At 37.9% G+C, this 22,004-nt stretch overlaps 1 protein-coding gene across 2 annotated transcripts in view; it reads right to left on the bottom strand.

The window, feature by feature from the left end:
• The window catches only part of egfr.L (epidermal growth factor receptor L homeolog), a 135,385-nt gene extending 113,786 nt beyond the window's left edge, over positions 1-21,599 (bottom strand). Inside the window, exon 1 of one of the 2 annotated variants that reach the window (XM_041566091.1) lies at positions 21,183-21,599. In XM_041566091.1, coding sequence (XP_041422025.1) covers positions 21,183-21,267 — 85 coding nt within the window. In that variant the 5' untranslated portion in view covers positions 21,268-21,599. The remainder of the gene's footprint in view (positions 1-21,182) is intronic. The other variant, XM_018267536.2, reaches the window with a different exon arrangement.
• Positions 21,600-22,004: the final 405 nt, after the last annotated feature.

Raw genomic sequence — 22,004 nt, 5'->3', positions numbered from 1 at the left:
TGGTTGGGGATCACAGCAGTAGAATATCCAGTCCGGATGTGCATTTACAACACATATGTGTCTACCCCAAGTTTCAGGGTAAGAGTTCCTAAAAACATTTTGCTGTGGAGCCCAGTAGATTATTTTGAGTGCATTGGAGAAAGGCCCATGCAAAACCTTCTGCATTAAATTGGTGGTGACTATATTGCCACAAACATTTGGAGCAACACAGAGTCATGGGGTAAAAAGTCAAAGTTAATCACAAATGAACATTTCAGAGCAAAAAACAGAGCAGAGGTATTGTAACTGTTGAGTATTAATGCAAAGCACTGGGCTCCAACAGGTTAACTCTCTATGGTTTTCAAATGAGACTCTGATTTGTCTTTTCAGTACAATATCTGTTTAGGGCTGTGTGGAAATGATGAGCAGTACAAAAGAGGAGCTAGGTCGCCCGTGATGGATCACTAAATACTCTCCATTTTCATCAGCTACAAACTGGAATCGGATGAATAGCAGTTATTATGAAGTGCTGAGTAGATTCTGGAATGAAATAAAGAGTTTCACCTGGATTTCACTCACTAACACAATTACTCATTGAACATATGTAACATTTTAAAACCTTAGCCACAGTCCATCAATTGAGATAAAAAGAGCTGTTGCTTTGTTAACCTGAAAGTTATCCAAAAGGGAATATTACCAATCATCCCTTTCATTTAAAGTAAGCAAAGTACAGTCATCTTATTGACTTGATTGTATAAAAAAAAGTTTGGACAGAAACACTATGTTTTTACTCTCTTCAGATCTGCCATATTTGCTATGTCCTACTTCAGCGGACTAATGTTTATCCCAAAAATGGATACGTTGAGCTCTTTCAGTTTAATATTTAGGGCTATGGCACAAATATACCTTCTTATTCACGTAAATATAATTTGCAGTCATTGTGCACAAAAATGTTCTCCTGCATTTATTATCATTTATATAAGGTTAAAAAGAAATATAGCTCCACTCAAAGCAGTGGTGAATACACTGTAGGCGAAATTTTTACACACAATGCAGCTTTACCGCCCCAAGATTTCAGTGTTATTGTGGGCACACGCTACTTTGTATTCACAAGAATTTGTTTGCAGAGAGCCAATAAAGCACAATTTTACTTTTGTGTTGTGCTCAATTTGTGATACACAATTTCACAGTGGGGATGGCATGGCTTCCAGTGCGTCCGTGCACACTAACATTTGCACTGATTCTAGCACTTTCGACTTGTGATTGTGTTTGCCATTATCCCTTGTGTACCCCATATGTACCCCTTATCTACTGATGAAAAACTCACTGGAAAATAGGTGCAGATAATACTACAAATTTAGTTGCAACACCATTTCTCACCAGTTTATTAAAAACGAATGACATACTTATCATATAACAGCCTTATACAGAGAACATCACTGAATCTGGATAGTGACATTTCTTTGAAAACCACCTGTTCCCATCTTAGTTTTAGTGATCAGCCAAAAGTAAAAAAAACAGCTCAGTTGGGTCTCTGGACTGTTGTGTACTAGTAAATGCCCCATCAGGCATGAAATGCATTAGGCCTCTTTTCTATGTTCTAATAATCCTTTTATACTTTAAAAATTATTTGTTTCTAATATTTTTCCTTGAGGTTTCCACATCTGGTATACAGCTGTAGTTTATGGACTATAAGCCTGCTCTCAAGATTGAGTTATGTATCAGTTTAATTAGAGGTGCTACATCAGCAATGTAAATGGATGATGCAAATTGCCATTTTGTTTAACCTGAAAGTATACATACTTTATTCAATGTCCCAAAACGTCTAAGCCTAGGCTACGTAGTGCAGATGTAACCTAATGTCTTAGTGTTTCCAGCATATTTTCATGGACTGCAGGAACTAAATTAAGGTGTCAGATTGCTTCTTTCATAACTATTTAGTTAGCTAGAGAGAAGGGTACACAAATCTCATTTATCTGTACAGCAATCACAAGCTCATCATTGGCTTTATATTAGGGTGATAATATTAATGTACTGTCTCTATAATTGGTTTAATCACTTGAGCAGCTCAAGGCTACTCCCTTAAAGGAGACATACAGGATAAACAAAACACCCCCTAATCTTTTAGGCCATAATGATTAATATATGGTGCTGGGTTTACTTTTGGTTAAAAATGAATACTGTCTTTAAAAATGTCTCTTTATTGGAGCTCCCAATAGATCTGCTGTAGTAGTTGTGCATGTTTAAAATAGGGGGTGGCCATGTCCTAATAGTTCCTGCCAAAAACACAGAAGGAGGGGGGATAGCCAATCACTGCCCTGCAGTCACACAAGTAAAGACAGACTTAATTTCCCTTTCAGGTCAGTCTGATTTTATAGAATTTTCGCTTCAGATTTCGGATGAAAAAACAGATTTTTTTCGGATTATCCATCGCAGATCAAAAGGTCAAGAAACAACTTCTACATGACCTCGACAGGTTTGAGATAGAGTATTTTTGGATTCAAATTTTCAACAGCTTTAGAGGGTATAATAAATGTTTAAAATTCGAAAAATTCGAGTTTTGCACTTAAAAACCTTGACCAGAAAGTCAAGATTTAATAAATGGGCCCCTAAGTCTCCTGTAACATGGGCGTGTGAAAAGAAGTGAGTATATATATCACATAATATATATATACATCCCAACCCTTAATAAAATTAGAGAATAGCAATATTGAAATATTGACAAAGTATCCCCTGAAAAATTATGTTGAAACGTTCATGTGTGGTTGGTCAAATTACACTCATGCTATTGGTCTTTTTGTGATCATATCAAATGTGTATGGCCTCTTTTATTCCCTGTATTGAGCCGACGGGCCTTATCATTGAACATTCTTTATTTAAATTGGCTTACCATATAAATATAGGAGCACTGGTCAAAAAATCAATACAAAAAATCCCATAGGAATGTACTTTTAGTTCAAGTGGAATTAAATAAAACTTAACACCATTTATTTATTCCAGTGCCATTTTCCAAAAAATCTGCCCTTGATCGCCTTTGCTGCATTTTCCATTTGACCCAAACTGCTAACCTTTTAGTATATGGTACGCTTTTGCAAATCTTCACAGATCCGCAGAACTTCCACAATTCACTTTTTTTGCTTTTTACACTTCTGCTTCTTTAATTTAATTGTAATATTTTATCAGGCAGCATCCCGTGTTTATAATAAGCCAATGAAATCACGGAACAGCTGATTCAGGAACACACGTCAGCTACATGCTTCAACCTGTTTGTAAACAGAATACCAAATAAATCCCTCTGTGTTTAAAACCCCGTGTGCTGTTTGCAACTTCTTCAAGATAAATTATAATCACAAGCCTGAAAGCTTTTCCATTTTTGGTTTGGTGCTGAGAAAACATCTTTTTTTTCACGCATAAAACTGCTACCCATTAAACAAGAAAGGAAGCTGCAGTGATGAGCCATCTCTTCCAAGCTCTTGTGAAATCACAGTGAAAGGATTGAAAAACCTCAGTCTGCATAGTTTTATGGGACATTTTTAACATTTTAAATGGTGCAAGGACTTGCAAAATGTGAGCTAACCTCATTCCAGGAAAGACAAACTGCCCAAAGCTATCAGTGAGATAAGGATCTAGCGCTGGCCTTTACTATACTATTTTGAATGACAACAGAAGAAAATGACACTTATTTCCCTGCTGATGAATGTTTGAAATCTCAAACTCTAAAAATGCTGAAAATGTAGAAATGCAGAATCTACAAAACCAAATGAAATTAAACAATATTGCCACCATTAAAGGGACCTGAGCATGAATACACTGTCACTACTTATCTCTGTCTGCTTCAATTATATATTCTGCTCTTCCCCAAGATCGCATTATACAAACTCATTATTGGTTACTTGCTTGTCATGTATAACACTTCGGATTTCCAGAACTGCTGGCGAAAATGTGAATAATGGCTTAGAGAAAATGTGATCTGAACAGCAGAACAGTGTATTTCTCCAGAAAGGCATGTTCTTTTTCCATTTGTTGAAGTCCCTGTTGTAAACCATAACTTTCATTTTCGTGCCTGTGCTAAAATATTTACGGAATGGATTGTTCAGCTTGTAAAACAGTCATATATCTTCTCTTCTTATTTCATCTATGGGAATATTATAGTTTAAAATTTAGTGCTAGAGAACATCTTCATGGGTTCTTATCAAAATTCTGGTGGATTAAAGGGTTTCTGTCATTACAAAGTTACCCTTTGTATTAAAATACCATTTATTTTAAATAAAAATTTGAGATTCACATTTCCTGTAACTTTTTCATTACTAGTTGAATGCATATGTCTACCTTACCCCAACTAAACCTCCTTAGTGCTTTCACTCTCAACAAACTTGTGGGCCAACCTTGAAGAATTTGTTCATCTTTATATTAACTTTTAGTATGGCATACAGAGTGATATTATGAGACAATTTGAGATTGGTTTTCATTTTTTATTATTTGTGGTTTTTGAGTTAATTAGCTTTTTATTCAGCAGCTTTGTAGTGTCCAGTTTCAGCACTTTGTTGCTAGCGTCCAAATTACCCTAGCAACCATGCACTGATATGAATAAGAGACTGGAATATGAATAGAAAAGGACCTAAATAGAAACATAAGTAATAGAAAGTATCAATAACAATACATTTGTATTTGTTATTGGAATGCCTTGAATCCTCAAGTACAGAGAGTCGTTTATATTGTAAATTCTACGTGACAGATTCGGGAACAAACATATATTTGGTTTAAGGTTGTGAGTATGTAATATAAATGATATCTTATAAAATATAATCTACACATATATATAAGTAGTCTTATTTGTAATCATATTATGCATGCGGCAAGTCATATTCTTTTTTTTTTATGTTACTTGCTATAAAAGTACTGTGAACCTTTGACTTTCTCACCATGCAACAGAATCAGTGCAGCGTTTTTAATCTGGTCTTGATCCCCAGATAAGTCCCCTGTCAGTTAAGAAGTTAACCCACCACAATGGCCTTTTGCATTCCAAAAATGACATCAATTTGTGAAGTGATTTGGTTTTACAAGCTCGGCAAACATCACCCACAGTTACTGTGCAAACACACATGTAAAGTCTCATATTTACCAAGTCAACATCAGAGCCGCAAAGTGTACATCACTCTGTAATTAAACTAATTAAAATACTGCACCCACTCACCAAGGAAAATTAAAGTTGACATAAGGTATAACACTGTAGGGGTTGATTCGGTAGCAGTATAATAATTTCAACATAATTACAAAACAAAAAAAATGAGAGAACAAACCCCCATTTAAAAGTGGCATTATTATGGCCAATCACAGTTTGCATTGAGTGCTTACAGTTTTAAGGTTATTGCACAGTAAAGCTGCACTGACACCACTAAGCTTACAGTTCAGTGCATCTCACTGTGGAAATAATGTTTTTAATCATATCATTTTATTTAGATGTTATGGGCAGATGTGGGGTTTCACTGCTCTGAACATCAGGCTTAGATATTAGCTCCTTTAAAATCTTATGTCCGATATTGAAAAGTTTTAGGTAAGAGATCTGCCAAAAGGCCACAGGTAGTTACAGTATGACTTGCTCCTCCAGTAACACTACTCCACTAAGTTTTGGAGTAAACCTATTGAATAAAATATACCCCCCATCCCTGGGGTTGTTAAAAAAAAAACAAACAAACAAAAAAACAAACAAACAAACAGTGTGACATTGCAGAGGAGCCAGGTAATGAGTGCTAAACATGCCTTTTGTTAAATCTTTAGAAGGTTTACACAGTGCTGCAAATGCTGAGGGCAAGTAAGATCTTGCAGTAAAAGAGGGAATGTTTCTTACACAAAACAAGTATTGTTAAGGGAAGGCTTAAGCACCTGAATAGTGGCTGGTTGGAAAAAAAGGCACCTTCATATTTCAACTAATAGATTTATAGATGATGTAGTAAGAACTTTTGCTTAAAAAATAACAGGGCAGGCACTTCCAAAGACCAATCTTCCAGACAGACTTGTCAAATAATGAGTAGTTTATTTCGGTACACAGGGATACAGCCTTACGCATCTAGTATCATTCAGATTTTTTTTTTTTAAATCAGACTTTTAAAAAAAAATCACGATTTTTTTGGAATTTATTAAACCCTGAGGATGGAAAAGTCTGAATCTGCATATCACAGACCTGTCGAGGTTGCATATAAGTCAATGGTTTTTTGATGTGCACTGGGTTTCGTGCAATACCCGAAGTTTTCGGGTGAAAAATCCGTAAAAAACGTAAAATTCAGATGATTTTTTCCCGCAAAACACATGTAATAATAAATAAGCCTAAAAAACCTGAGCGGATTTGATCGGAGTTTGTAGCAGAAAATATTAAGATAAATTCGAACTTTGATAAATAACCCCCTTATCATAGACTGAATATGTCTGAATGATACGTAATGCGTAAGGCTATATCCTTGTATACTGAAATAAACTACTCATTATTTGACAGGTCTGACTGGTAGATTGGTCTTTGGAAGTGCCTGCTCTTTTTTCTCTACACAGGTATCTGCTCCCTCAGCTGAAGCTTCAGGGCGGTGCACCTGGAACCCTTCTCATAATTGGTGAGTTTTTCCTTTTTGAGAACTTTATTGTAACTGCTATCAACCAGTGTTCATTATTTAATTTAAAAAATAACAGAACCCAAAAAAAGATTCATTACAGATCTAGACTTATAAATATTACACTTATGATTATGAATTGTATTATAATTACCAAATGAATATGCATTCAAGTTTGGTAACTTCATGCAGAGCTGTCAACCCCCTATTTCTTCGTGAGTTACCAGATTTTGGGCTCTGTCCCATGTCTCCCGTCACTCTTAAGCATTCTCCTAATTTCTGACAATTTTCCACAAAAGAATCTGATGTGCGCATGCAGAGCACAGAATCTGTGGCTTTGGGATGGTTTGTGCACATGTGTGTGAAGTCACTTCCGTGCCACAGGACCCTCGATAGGCTGCTTTTGAAAGTAGACAGCTCTTCTTCAGGTTGCCAGCTAATTCATTTTAAAGGGCAACTAAAGTCTTAAATAGAATAATGTTAGAAATGCTGTATTATGTATACTAAATATAAACATGAACTTACTGCACCAGCAGCCTAATAAGACAAATGATTTATGCTTTCAAAGTTGGCGCAGGGGGCTGTCATCTTGTAACTTTGTTAGACATTTCTGCAATATCAAGACTCGCACATGCTCAGTGTGGTCTGGGCTTCAGTTGGGAGGTTAAGCTTAGGGATCGTCATAAATTATCAAAACAGCACAAGTCAAATAATATCTGCCATAGAAGCCAATACAGCAAGGCTGATTAATAATCATAATATAGAGACTGCACTGCGTCTCTGGATACAAATCTCTACAGGGAATCCAACAATGCTGCTCGAGTTCTGTGAAGTAAGGTGGGGGGGCTCCCCCTGCCATTTGAAAGTATGATCGTTTACCTGCACAGCAGTTGGGGACCATCTGACAATTCCTATCAACAGCAGTAAAAGAAGGGGGAATTGCACTGCATACAGTCAGGTTTATGATAAAAACTATAGACATCTTTTAATTAAAGTATATTGGAGATAGATTTCTTTTTCATTAAAGAAAGTAAAAATGGGATATTATATTTTTGCCTTTACATGCCCTTTAATGCACTGTATCATTTTCTAGTGCTTCAGACTAATGCCTGTGTTTACATGCAGGCATAGAAACAGCCGATCTGCTCCCTTGTAACTGCATTTGCACCCACTGTTTTGGCCTCTGTGTAGACATACACAGTGGATTTTGACACAAAAATGCATTCTGTTGCATTTCCATACTAAAATCTGCCATGTAATGTGCCTGTCAATACAGTTAGGCCATTGTGCAGATGGGAGTGGATCAACTGCTTCTTTGCCTGCATTTATAATCAGGCAGAGAAATAGCCTTGTGTGGAATTAGCCTTATAAATGAAGATAATTGGCTGTTTTTTTCTTTATAATTAATCAATAATAGCAATCCCTTAACTTGATTTCAGGATGCTAACCGGTATAACTGCACAGTGATACAAGGCTGCAGTTAGGGTTGCCACCTTTTCTAAAAAAAAAATTTAGGTGGGGGGGCGGGATACAAAAGGGAGCGGAGCCATGCACAGTGATGCAAAAGGGGGTGGAGCTACATGCGCTATGGCCAGAAGCCTGAAAAAAAAAAGTAAATTCTGAGCGAATTGGGACGGGCCAAGGGCTTTTTTTAAGGGTATTACAAATTACAATTACAATTACAAATTTGTAATACCGGCCTTGGCAGATGTTTTACAGGCCGGTTGGCAACGCTAGCTACAGTATGGCTACCACATGCTCTCAGCCCAAGGTCAAATTTTATGTAATCCAGTTGCCTAAATAAAATGCTATTTTCTCAATCATAACTGTATCATTTCAGTAGTAGCCTCAGTTGGGATATTTGGTGTGAGAGAACCCCACCCCCACTAAAAAGAGTAAAGGAAAAAACTAAATATAAAACCCAGAATGATAAACGACAGTAAAAAAAAAATTAAGGTTTTTATTTTCAGTCAGAAATTGTAAAAAAAAAAAAAAAAACACTGTGCAGAAAAAAATTATCTAATCTTAAACCACTAACAGTATACTTAAAGGGATACTGTCATGGGAAAAAACATTTTTTTCAAAATGAATCAGTTAATAGTGCTGCTCCAGCAGAATTCTGCACTGAAATCCATTTCTCAAAAGAGCAAACAGATTTTTTTATATTAAATTTTTAAATATGACATGGGGCTAGACATATTGTCAATTTCCCAGCTGCCCCAAGTCATGTGACGTGTGCTCTGATAAACTTCAATCACTCTTTACTGCTGTACTGCAAGTTGGAGTGATATCACCCCCTCCCTTTTCCCCCCCAGCAGCCAAACAAAAGAACAATGGGAAGGTAACCAGATAGCAGCTCCCTAACACAAGATAACAGCTGCCTGGTAGATTTAAGAACAACACTCAATAGTAAAAACCCATGTCTCACTGAGACACATTTAGTTACATTGAGAAGGAAAAACAGCAGCCTGCCAGAAAGCATTTCTCTCCTAAAGTGCAGGCACAAGTCACATGACCAGGGGCAGCTGGGAAATTGACAAAATGTCTAGCCCCATGTCAGATTTCAAAATTGAATATAAAAAAATCTGTTTGCTCTTTTGAGAAATTGATTTCAGTGCAGAATTCTGCTGGAGCAGCACTATTAACTGATTCATTTTGAAAAAAATGTTTTTTCCCATGACAGTATCCCTTTAATTAAGAACATAGAATCAATTTTTGGTTCCTTATCAAAGGCCAAGACCTGCATCAATTAGCTAGATTTGGAGTCGTCATGGCAACAAGCTTTTGTTCTTAACACAATAGCCAAGGAACCATGTCTGGGACAAAGAAAATGATTAACTGTGATGGTTTAATACAGGGACTGCTGTTACGTGCATTCTACAAGAGACATTTTCTCTTACTCTTCCTGCAGTTGGCAGACATTTTTGGAAAGAAACTGAATCTTCCTTTTTTTATGTGGAATAGCTCAAAAACCTTAGCAACGTTTCTTTCTTCTTTCTAGTCCACAAACTCAAATCAAACTCTGTTCTGATTTTATCAGTGTTGACTGACCAATGACCCTTGTAAATGCTTTAAGGAGTCATCAGTCAAACAAAACCTGTATAACTACTGTCCCAAGTAGTTAGATCAGTCACAGTGTCATTTGAATATACTGTATATACAGTCATCATGAAGTAAGGGTAACATTTAAAACATTTACAACAATATGCAAGTCTGTTCTTTAGTAACCCATTTATGCAGACCTATGAACAATATTGTCTGGATTATGTGTACTGCACATTGGCAGCATCTGCGTATGGCCAAATTTCAAATATGCAGTCGATCAGTTCATATATCATAAAGGAAACTAGTTGCCCTCTGGCATTTCCCAGTTGTGAGTAGGGGGTATAGGTGGAGAGGATTTTTGGAGGAAAGAGTATTTATCAGCTAAAGTACTACATGCACTGAGAACTGATTAACTGTGATTGGCCATTTGGTAGCCCCTACAGGAGGTTCTGTTTGTCTGGTTTTATGCAACCAAAACTTGCCTTCAAATCAGGAAATCAAGAATAACCACCTGCTTTAAGGCCACTGGGAGCAATATTCAATGGGTTGGTGAGTTACGTTGCTCACGAGCCACTGGCTGGGGATGACCACTTTAGGTAATGAGGTCCCTGCCAGCAATCGGTTACAATCCATATTAACTGGAATTATCAGAAGACGGAGTTATGATCTGTGCAGTGCAATCTGACCATCCATGTGTATAGTCAATTAGCTACGTCACGTGATGGTATGTATTACATAGTCATATTATAATCTGAAAACTGTAACTTTTGCACACACAACTTTTGGAATGCATTCGATTTTTTTTTTATTATATTAAAGTGCAGAGCTGTTTCTTATCATGCACTGTAAAATGACAAGTATAATGCCTTACGTGCCACCCACCATAGACTTTATGGTGCCTATATAAAAACCATTGTGTAAAAAGCATAAATTGTGATTATGGCTTCCACTTAGATCCGTGCCTTGCCGTTTATTTACTGGCAACACCCAGTGTGTCAAGATCAAAGGACCCTTGATGTAAAAGGGCTAAAGTATTATTAACACCAAAATGAAATTATTAGGTTGACCTGACACACTATTATTATATTGTACAGATTTCTTTAATATGAGGCCCAAGTCTATGTTTCCTATTGCAGTAAGTTTTCTATCAGCTCTGCCAATCTAATCTGTCATCTAAGACTAATTTCACATGTAGTGTTTCTCCCCTTGTGTTTTTATGCAAATAAAGAAATGTCAGTACAAGTCTCCCTGGTTCTCACTGACTTCCATCACATCACAGCATAAAGCAACCCTTCCCTCACATTGTTCCAGTGAAGTGTTGGATTCTGGGATTGAAATCCCTCTGCTTTCTATATTGGTTGGTGCATTAACTTTGTTGAAAGCAGAGGGACTTCCAAATCCCAGAATTCATCATATTACAATAGAACACGGTGATGGAGTGTTTGCATTACACTGTGAGCTTAAAGGGGTGGGTCACCTTTAAGTTAACTTTTAGTATGTTATGGAGTGACTAATTCTAAGCAACTTTTCAAATAGTCTTCATTATTTCTTTTTTTTATATATATATAGTTTTTGAGTTTGCCTTCTTCTTCTGGCTCTTTCCAGTTTCCAAAGGGGGTCACTGACCCCATTTAAAAAAACAAACAAATGCTCTGTAAGGCTACAAATGTATTGTTTTTGACTACTTTTTATAACTTATCCCCTATTCATATTCCAGTCACTTATTCAAATCAATGCATGAATGATAGGGTAATTTGGACCCTAGCAACCATACTGCGGAAACTGCAATTTGGAGAGCTACTGAATGAGAAACACTACATAACTTGGAAACCACAAATAATAAAACATGCAAACCAATTGCAAATTGCATCAGAATATCATTCTCTAAATCCATTTATATTGTGCTTTCTATAAATGGTGCTGAAGTGCTTTAAGATAATTTTATTTGGTGGTGATTTGGTAATTTGGAACCATGGATTATTCAGTGGAACAGTGTGCACATATGTTGCATACCGAATCTTTTAAAAAAATATATATATATATCAACTTAAATGGCCATAAACGCAAAGATAGATCGAATCCTCGAACAATCGGACTTCCCCATCTCCCGACCTGCCACTAACCTTTAGTTTAAATAAAGTAGTAAAAGAACAGATCAGCCAGTGTTCTGCCCCTAAAGGTGGCCATAGACTCCAAGATCCGCTCGTTTGGCGACATCGCCAAACGAGCGGATCTTTCCCCGATATGCCACTAAACTGCATGGCTATATCGGGGGTAATTCGAACATTCGGCCGTATGGCCGAACGATCGAATTACGATGCGCCATGCGGCTCCGACGGGTCGGTCGGGTAAAAATCCAACCTTCCCGATCGATATCGTGGCCAGATATCGATCGGGAAGACCCGTCGGAAGCCCCCATACATGGGCAGATAAAATGTCAAATCGGTCCAAACGACCGATATTGGCAGCTTTATCTGCCCATGTATGGCCAACATAACAGCAATCGTACGAAAGTTTATGTCCGACAAAGCTGGTGACAGTCTCCCACTCCAATCAGCAATACATGCAGAGACATTATCGGCAGCCGACAGAATTCTTTTAACCTGTCCGATCGACTGAACGACAGATCTCTGTGGGGCTAAAAATGTCGGGACTCTCCACACACGGTCCAAAAATCGTATGAATCGAAGATTCGTACGATCGGATTTTTGCGTCTATAGCTGGCCATAGACACAACGATCCGATCGTATGAATCGTGGATTCGTACGATTTTCGGACCGTGTGTGGAGAGTCCCAACATTTTTGTCCGCCCGAGATCGGTCAGGTTAGAAAATTTCTGTCGGCTGCCGATAATATCTCTGCGTGTATTGCCAATCGTAAGATTTTCAGTGGGAGACTGTCACCAGCTTTGTCAGACATAACTATCGTACGATTGCTGTCAGGGGCAGAACATTGGCTGATCTGTTCTTTTACTTCTTTATTTGATCAGAATGGTAAGACTGAATGGTTAGTGGCAGGTCGGGAGATGGTAAAATCCGATCGTACGTTGATTCGTACAATCGGATCTTTGCGTCTATGGCCAGCTTATGGCTAGCTTTACTATAGTTCTTGTCTGTTAATGCATGACGACTGACATTGCTTTGGAAGGTGTTTATAAACTAAATGTATGCCTTATCTAAATGCATTGTTTAAGTGCAACAACAAAGAGCTTTCTAGTGTCTGCCTTATAACTACAATGCCAGTGAACCGCAGTGAAACCTTCTCAGGCTCCAAAGAGCGATGTATGGGTAGCGAACTTACTGTCTAGCCGAGCACAAAAGCCCTTGCACAGCCACTGGAAACTGTAGCAAACTTTCAGCACTTGTAACATACATTGTGATAACAGAATATCACAGTGGTCGGGCTTATCAATTATTCATTGAGTTCATAATTAGACCAGCTTAGATACAAAAGACAGAGAGGCAGCATTAATTAATAGTTAATTTGCCTACCTTTCAATCTAGCTGGCAGCCTGCAATCATCGACAGAGGAAGAATTTCTTTTCTTTTTGTGCTGCTTGTTAAATAATGCTTTTGAAATAGATCCCGCAAAAGGAAAACATCTGCTCACTTTTCCAGGTTATCTAACGGGCAGTAATTAATGCCGATGGCCATATTTTTAGAAATAATTTATTCTGATGCAAAGCAACATACTGTAATTACATCATTCAAAACCTTCAAACTCCAAACCCTACTCATTTGTTAAGGGATTTATGCACACTCCATATTTATAGTGGCTGCCTCTGCAGCATAAAAATAACATCAGTATTGCTGAATTTCAATGTGGATGTATGTATGTGAATGCATTTGTTCTATGTACCTCCAGAGTCTGATACAGAAAAGCTTGGACGGGATGTAAGAATCATTGTGACTGTCCTATATATATATATATATATATATATATATATATATATATATATATATATATATATATATATATATATATATATATATATATATATATATATACACAAACCTAAGCATGGCAAAAGGCACCTGACAACAAAATAAAAGGTCCAGCCCAAAATCACTGGCAAAACTAAACAAGCCATCAACTTTTCTTATTCCTCTGTTTCAAATAATATAATCTCCACATCCTAATTGGTTTTTCCATGTATTGAAAGTTTACAAGTGACCCTGATCTATTGGCTTCTAAGCTATACCACAAATAAACCAATAAAATGAATACTACCAAAGTCATTCTGATAACTAATTGTGTTAAGCTTGAGAAACAGTTGCAGGCATGTTCAATACACTTCTGTGAAAGGACCTTTTAGCACGAGATAAAAATAAATGGCTGCAGGGCATATAAAAGGTAAACAAAACCATAGGAGATGTTCCAAATACTATTCAAACAGTCAAATTAAGGTGGTTTATTTAAACAAGTGATCATTTATGAGCTCTCATACTTTGTGTCCTGAAGTGTGATATATTTTATTTACCTCCAGAATTTGGCTATGTAGCTAATATTGTTAGTGCAAGAATTTCAGTTCCACTTGCATTCTGCATTGGAAAGTTATTTACAGAGCTAGACTAAACTGTGAGTACTAGTGCAAGAAAGTAGCCACACATTTATGTGTGCAATCCAATAGTATTGGTATTGTAACACTTGTTTGTATCTTCAAGAATCAAGTCTAAATGGCTGATATAAAAAAAATAATTAGAATTAGAAGTCACTAGAAAACACCAAAATGGTTAATGGTATCTCTGCTGACGGTTCATTTACCTTTTTTTTCCTTATTGCCTTTTAACAAATAAAATGAGTTTTCAATATGAAGAATACTTTGGAAATACTTTGGAAATACTTTCAGCTTCTACCTGTGCTGTTATTCTCATAAAGGGTATTGACATAATGCCCTCACTTTTGTCAGAGAAGAGGTCAAGTGAGCAACAACCTGCTAGTTAATACATGAACAAAAACCCACAGGCAGCAAATTATTGGTGAATGGTATTATGGTCGAAAGAGGATTAACTGAAGTACTGTGTCCAACATACTGCCTCAGGAAAAACAAGGTTACAGACCAAGCAGCACTTCTAGCAATGCCACATCTAATCACCATTGTGCTAAAGATAATGTACACTCATTTTTGTGTTAAACATTTATAATGTCTACATTTGGCTGAGTGCAGTACGAAGCACTGTGGGACAAAAAGATCACATAAGAGGAGTGGATCATCATATTATGCCAACCATGTCCGATTTTTAGTTTTTGCAGTTTCCTCCTGTGTGTTTTCCTTTGAAAATTCATGTTGAAGGGGATCAGTGCCTTCAGTTAGACTCCAATAGTACCCTGGTTATACTGTATGTCCTGGTCCAGGGACCCACGGAGTAAATAGAGGTAGCAAATTAACCTCCAGTAGAATGTATGCTTCAGCGCCATACCTCCTCAGGCTCAGGGCCGGATTTATACATAGGGTGCCCCTAGGCTGGAACCACTTGTCACCCCATTTTCCCCTTCCAGCTCACCCTTCATCTGCATGCACAAAGTGTTTTTATTTGGGTCCAGAGCATAGAGATTGGTGCACAGGAGATTTGAAGAGCTATTTCCCCAGTGCTTCTGAACCTATTGTGATATGGGTGGGTGTCATGCCGCCCCTAAAATTCTGCAGCCCTAGGGCCGGGCCTTTGTGGACTTTCGAATCACATCTCAGTTATGTAATGACTTATGGCTTGCCTTAAAAATACAAGTATTCTGATCCATGTGACACTGCCCTGGCACTAATAATCTGCTGGCAAAGAACAGGGAGAAAACTATTTATGAAAGACAGGACATATTCACTAATGCTACCAGTTACCTTGAATAGCTAGTCTGGTAGGGGATGCTGGGAATGCTAGGTCTGCCACAAATGTCGTGCAAAGGTTGTATATCCTGTAATTCCTCACCTGATATGATTTTATAACAATATAATAAACTGAGCTATCTCTGTCAAATTGTGTCTTGTTTAACATTGAAAGTTTTGTTCCTGCAAGGAACAAGTTACAGGAAAAGCAACAATAAGTAAAGCATAACCTTCACTGACCTCAGCTCCACAAAAGTTTTACATAAATATATATGTGTATATGTATATACCTTTCCCTATATAGTTTGCTAGGGACAGAGTTTGCTAGGATATATTCATATTTCTTTCTGTCCCTAGCACATTGTTAAACCTCAGACCTAGAAGACAAGTTACTTAAGGCAACTCCCCAAAATTTTACATATGGAGAACAGGCAGAGACTTGTAATCCTGGAACGTGAATTGTGTAATTAGGTAGAGGTGTGTTTCCATTCCAGCGACCCAACCGATCTTACAGAGTCACGGAACGCTTTCAGTGAAGCTCTGCAGCTGTGCAAAGGGGCACTGCAATCTGGCTTGTTCTGCCACTGGATTCCAGCCAAACCTCCTCTGACAAAGTTCAACATTTACAGGAGTGCCGATAATAAATGAAAAAAAAAAACTTTATGTAAGCTACAAAAGGGCTGTTGTTTAACACCTACACTCCCAGTCTCTCCTGGGAAAGGAATATGGCTAAGGGCTGTTTAGCAAGAAACGAGTTGGGTTGATAATAAAGAACAGCACAAAAACATATATTATAAAAAGGGGAGTTATTACAGTGAAGTCAGGTCTCAAATATCACCCCAATCACCATGGTCTCAGGGGCCCTATGTGTAAAAAGAATGAACATGTGAACACCGGCATGGAACAATGCACAAACCTAATTGCTGGGGTTGGGGAATATGGGTGGATGGAGTGGGAGTATACCTTCTTTTTATGGGATTTATGCTGAACATACATTCTGCCTGTTGTTTTAATCACACAATATCTATGTTTTTTGTATTTTTCAGGGTAGATAATCAAATTAGCATCCCCCACAATGGATCCTACTAACAAAACAGTCACAACAAACAGTAAAGGGAAGGTGGTTGTAATCTAATTCCACCTATACGGTCACCTATACCAACCAAGCCATTAGCATTTACAGGTCACCTATTTGAACGCAAACATCTCATTGGTTGCTATGAGTTATTGCACATTGACAAACTGTTTGCCTTTCATTAAAATGGGAGTAAAATGAGTATCGTATAAGATCAGCAGAACAGATAACATCTGATTCAATATTTTGGATCATTTGGATTAGTACAATTCAATGGCCCTTACCTTTTGTTTGTACACACAACGTTTTACAACTCTGCATGAGAACAAAAGACTTTTCAGTTCCCAAATTAGATGACAAACAAACAAATTTCACAGAGCTGGCCCGCCCATTCCTCAACCTGAGCATTCTTGGATGTTTTGCTAGTAGGTTATCACCACAGCAGTTGCATGGTTTTGATACTGCGCTTGACCGGTATTCAAAATATATCTATCTATTTATCTGTTTTGACAATTTCACGGTTCATAAATGATAATGGAAACATTTTAGATACAGTCAAATAATGTGTCCACATTCTTTTAACAGGTGATCAAAAGATGCTTCCTGCTGACTGGTTGCTATAGGTAACTAGACCTGCAGCAAACGTAACCCTTTTATTATATAACCCCATAAAAATGAAAGTATACCAAAGTGGGAGCAGGGCAAAGATCAGCAGGAGTGCTGGGGTGGTATACATAACAATTACTGCACTAAATATTGCTAATCTACTCCATCTGCAGCTGGCTGCCCTATGACATGGCAGGTAGTAGATCAGACAACACAACAATACATTGCAGTACTGTCTTTCATATTGAGCTTTACTGGGATGCCTTTATTCCCAACCCCAAGTGTTCAAGTGGATGAAAGCATGACACTGCAGGGAAATCAGGCAGGCCTCTTTATTGTGTCCACTTACAATTTAACATCCAATAGCAGACTCCTGTCTGGCCCATACCTTACCCTAATACAAATGGATTATCAATCCTTTTTGGGACTTGGCAGTGGCACACAAGATGTTCTCACTGGCACTGACATCAGGTGAAAACAAGACCACTAGTAGACCCCCTATCTCGCCTCCCCCCTTCATATGCATGTGCAAGTCTTATGTTGTTGGATCCAGAGCACAGGGATTGGCATGCAGGAGATTTATAGAGCTAGCAAATCTCCCACATACCCCCTGTGCTTCTTAACCCATTGTGATGCAGCTGGGTCGCATGCCACCCCTAAAAAATTCTTCCACTCTAAGTCGGGGCCTGGGGCAAAACAGCAGTGGGCAACTGGGATCTCTGTCTGTCACTTCACATGGATGGGTAATAGGTGGACCATAGCCTGTCAAGATTCCCCTTTAGTCCCTCACCTTATTTACTGGATATATAAGCATTTCATTATTCTATCTTTGCTCTTAAGGGTAAGGGCACACCTGACGATTCGGGGAGATTTAGTCACCTGGCAACTAATCGCCTCTTCTTTGGGGTGACTAATCTCCCCGAACGGCTTCCCCCTGTCTTCCGCCGGCTATAATGAAAAAACTCCTGCGGTATGGCACAAGCGGCGCTTCGTTTAATGCATTTTTACTCATTAGTGACTGCAAGCTAGCGTACATATTTGTCTTTTCAATGCAGTGCAAGGGCTTATTTTTTTACTGCCCCTTTAAGATGTAATCTCTACAGAGAGTAGCATTACGGCTGCTTGTAGGGGCCTGTCTATGTATACTGCATTGTTCTTACTGTTTAACTTTTTTTGTAAATTAACTAGGTGGAACAATTAACGATGCCTTTAGAGTTTCTGTAATCCACAGCAGTTTCATGAAGACGGAAGTAAACTGAACTTTAAGCACATTTACTATAGGTTTCTGTGTATTCCCCCAAGAGGTCAACTTGCTTTCTTGCTGTACTTTCACCTACAGTAGATGGAAATGATTGTTGCCTGTCCCTGCAGGGCAAGGTAGACTTTCATATTAGATAGCAGGAAGTGCTGGTACAATTGTTTACCCCTGCCTGCTGTAAAACTGTTAAGCAATATTACACAATGATCATTTTCGTTACATTATAACCATTAGAAGAAATGTACAACTGTGATACTCAATCATAAACTATGCTGTTTCCCAGATATGGAGGTCCATCACAACTGTATGATCAAGTAACTAAAGTAGATTCTGTTTGATACACTTAAATGTGGCATCATTATTACGGTTCACAAATACCCACTGTCATAGAGAGAATTTAAAGTGGATGTAAAAGAGAAATGTGCTACCCAGCTGTTAATGGGTGGCAGGGAACACTTCTGGGTGCCAGCCAGCACTTCTGTATATCAGCCCTCCCAATGTTATCTAGCATAGGTATGATATGCAGTTTTGGGCTGCCAATATTGCACTGTAATTAAACAGAAGGGCTGACGTAATGTTTTCTTCAGTTAGGCACTAGAAGGAAGCTGTTTAAACCATCCTTAGCCAAATACATAAAGCAAGAACAGCGAGTCAGGTGCACAGATACCAGGCAGAATTCTTACTGGAGTAACGTCATTAAAATGTAATTAAATGAATGCCCCTTAATGTTCCAAAGATAAAACTGGGAAAATTCATATCTACATTAAGACAAAAATATATACATGTATGGGATTCGTTACCCGGAAACCCATTATCCAAAAAGATCCGAATTACAGAAAGGCCGTTTTCCATAGACTCCATTTTATCCAAGTAATCCAAATTTTAAGAAATTATTTTCTTTTTCTCTGTAACAATAAAACAGTAACTTGTACTTGATCCAAACTAAGATATAAGGAATCCTTGTTGGAAACAAAACCAGCCTATTGGGCTTATTTCATGTTTAAATGATTTTCTAGTAGACTTAAAGTATGAAGATCTAAATTACAGAAAGGTCCTTTATCCGGAAAGCACCAGGTCCCAAGCATTCTGGATAACAGGTCCCATACCTGTATATATATATATATACTCATATACACAAAGCAAAAATACCCCTCACCCTAAATATAAGGGTGATATTAGCAGCAATGACATACCTACCAATTCACATTTAGACAACTAAAACAAAATGTAAATACATATAAATAAATATATAAATATTGATATATATAATATATAAAGTGGCTGAAATTTGAAGGAAATATGCAAAACATACATGTAAAAAAAAGGTTTTATTTAAATGTTGGAGTTTGTTTCATATATACATTCAATTGCATTTGTGACCATTGTGGGATATTTGAGATTCAATAGGGAGACAAGTTTAGTCCTACAGTGTCAAATTCACTTTGCACACCTGACAGTTTTAATTCTATTGCCCCAAGTCAAGACTGCAGCATGCCAGAATGGTTAAAGTATTGTTATTTTTACAGTACAAAGTGCAATGTGCTAGAACAAATACAAATCTCAGCTTGTATAGCAAGCTCCTGGTGAATTCTCTCCTAAAAAGGGTGGGGAGCCAGCCAGCATCTTAGCCCAAGTAGTTATTTAGCGGATCCTATTAGCAGCACACATGACAATATATGTTAACCCTCTGTGATCTGAAAGAGCACTGTAAAACAAATTGCTCAGTAGATGGAGATTTCACCCATGGAAAGCACACTGCCTAACATTATTCTACAGTTCATAGAGTGTCTGTGATTAGAGCTAACTATGCAACAAAGGTGTAACAATAGGACTAAAATAAGACTAAAATCAGAGGCACGACCATTCGTAAACTGATTTTTGCACAATCACACATTGTTGTACAGTCAGATAGGTGCTCATGATATTTTATGTTAAGTACAGATGTTGGGAATCCTGGAGTTTTATAACCATACATGCATCCACTCACTCATTAGTAAGCCTGTCTAACTATACTGTACACACACACACACACCCATACAGTAATGCATCAATTTATGAATCCATCACATGCAAATAAACTATTATGCATTTAGTTTTTCTAAGTTCCTTGTCTCGTGTCCAGTGTGTGGATCAGCTCTGATGGGGGCAAAGTGATATAAGTCCAAAAAAATCAGAGCTTATATTTCCTTTGTGCACATTTAATATATTGTTTTCTAACCTGCTAATTTAACAACCCATACACCATATTATAAAACTTCTTGCTATTTTGCTGTTGTCCAATAAACAATAAAAACATTGCTAAGCACAAATGTTTGTCCTTATTTATGCTACTATATCATATGATGACTTTAACGCATCCCTACATTTTTGTAAATGTCATTTGCGTCGGTAATTATTCTACACAGATCAGACGCAGTATCAAGTTCATCCACACAGTAACTGAAGGTGTACACAGAGGCACGCACTTGCTTACTCCTGCTCATAACAAATTACAACCAGATGAACCTTTTTCTCAGGATGATTTGCGTTATAGAGGGGTATTGGAATCGCAGTCAGTGAAGAAAACGGATTTCATATGTTTTATGATCACTGTATCTTTGTAGTTCTGACAGTAGACACATCCCTTGCCCACTAGTTACCCCAAAAGAAGAGTACCTATAGCCAGACAGGTAAGGTCATGTCTTATTCCTGGCTACAGAACTAAACACAATTCACTAGTTAAAGCAACATTGCCACTATAATAGGCAGATAACCCATGGGGTGTTGCTTTACTATAGGCACACAGTGAATAGCTTTCCTTACCTTTCTTCTCTTCCAGAGACAAGCAGGACTGACTTATGAAGAAGATGCAGATATATAATCCCAGACTCCGACTAAGAGACCCCATCCTGAGTCTTTAACTGTCACCAAGAAGAGAAAATAGTAACGATCAGCTGTCTCTGACACTGGTCTTGTTTCAGTGACCCAAATCCAGAGAACTCCTCATTAGCAGCTATTGAGCAGTTCAATCCATTGTAAATTCACTATATACCCACAGGGCAGCAGACTACAAGGAACCCCGAGCTGATTCTGTGCCTCCTTATCTGGTGTATGAAGAAAAGACCAGGAGCAAACGAGGTGCCAGTTATTTCCACACTCACTTCCCAGGAGTTGCAAAACTTTTTGACAGTGCGAGCCGGTGTCTGTGACTCCCTAACGAAAAGAATCTGGCATGCTTTGGCTGCTGTGACGTCACGGAGAGGTGTGTCTCATTCCACTCCCCCTCCCAGATCCTTCCTCCTATTGGAGCACAAGCAGAGAGAAGGCTGTTATTACACGGTCCCTGTGTGATTTATTTTTATGGGATCAGGGGAAGCACTGCCACCTGTCGGTCACACCGATTACAATGGAATTAGCACAATAATACAATTTAATAGCAAACCAGCACACTCGTTTTATTTGTGTTCAAAATGTAATTTATATGCTGGTGGTGTACATAAAACAAAGTACCTTGCAAAACCAAGCTAATAAAGTATTGCTTAACGTGTATATATAATTTATTGGTTTTGTCTTGTCTCTTTGCGACGTACTGTACGGCATGAGTTATTGGATGGGGGAAAAACTCAATAAAATTGAGGATTTTTG

The sequence above is a fragment of the Xenopus laevis genome, chromosome 6L (assembly GCF_017654675.1).
Source record: "Xenopus laevis strain J_2021 chromosome 6L, Xenopus_laevis_v10.1, whole genome shotgun sequence".
NCBI lineage: Eukaryota > Metazoa > Chordata > Amphibia > Anura > Pipidae > Xenopus > Xenopus laevis.
Note: the sequence above shows the minus strand (reverse complement) of the source record. Positions and strands in the feature narration are given on the sequence as shown.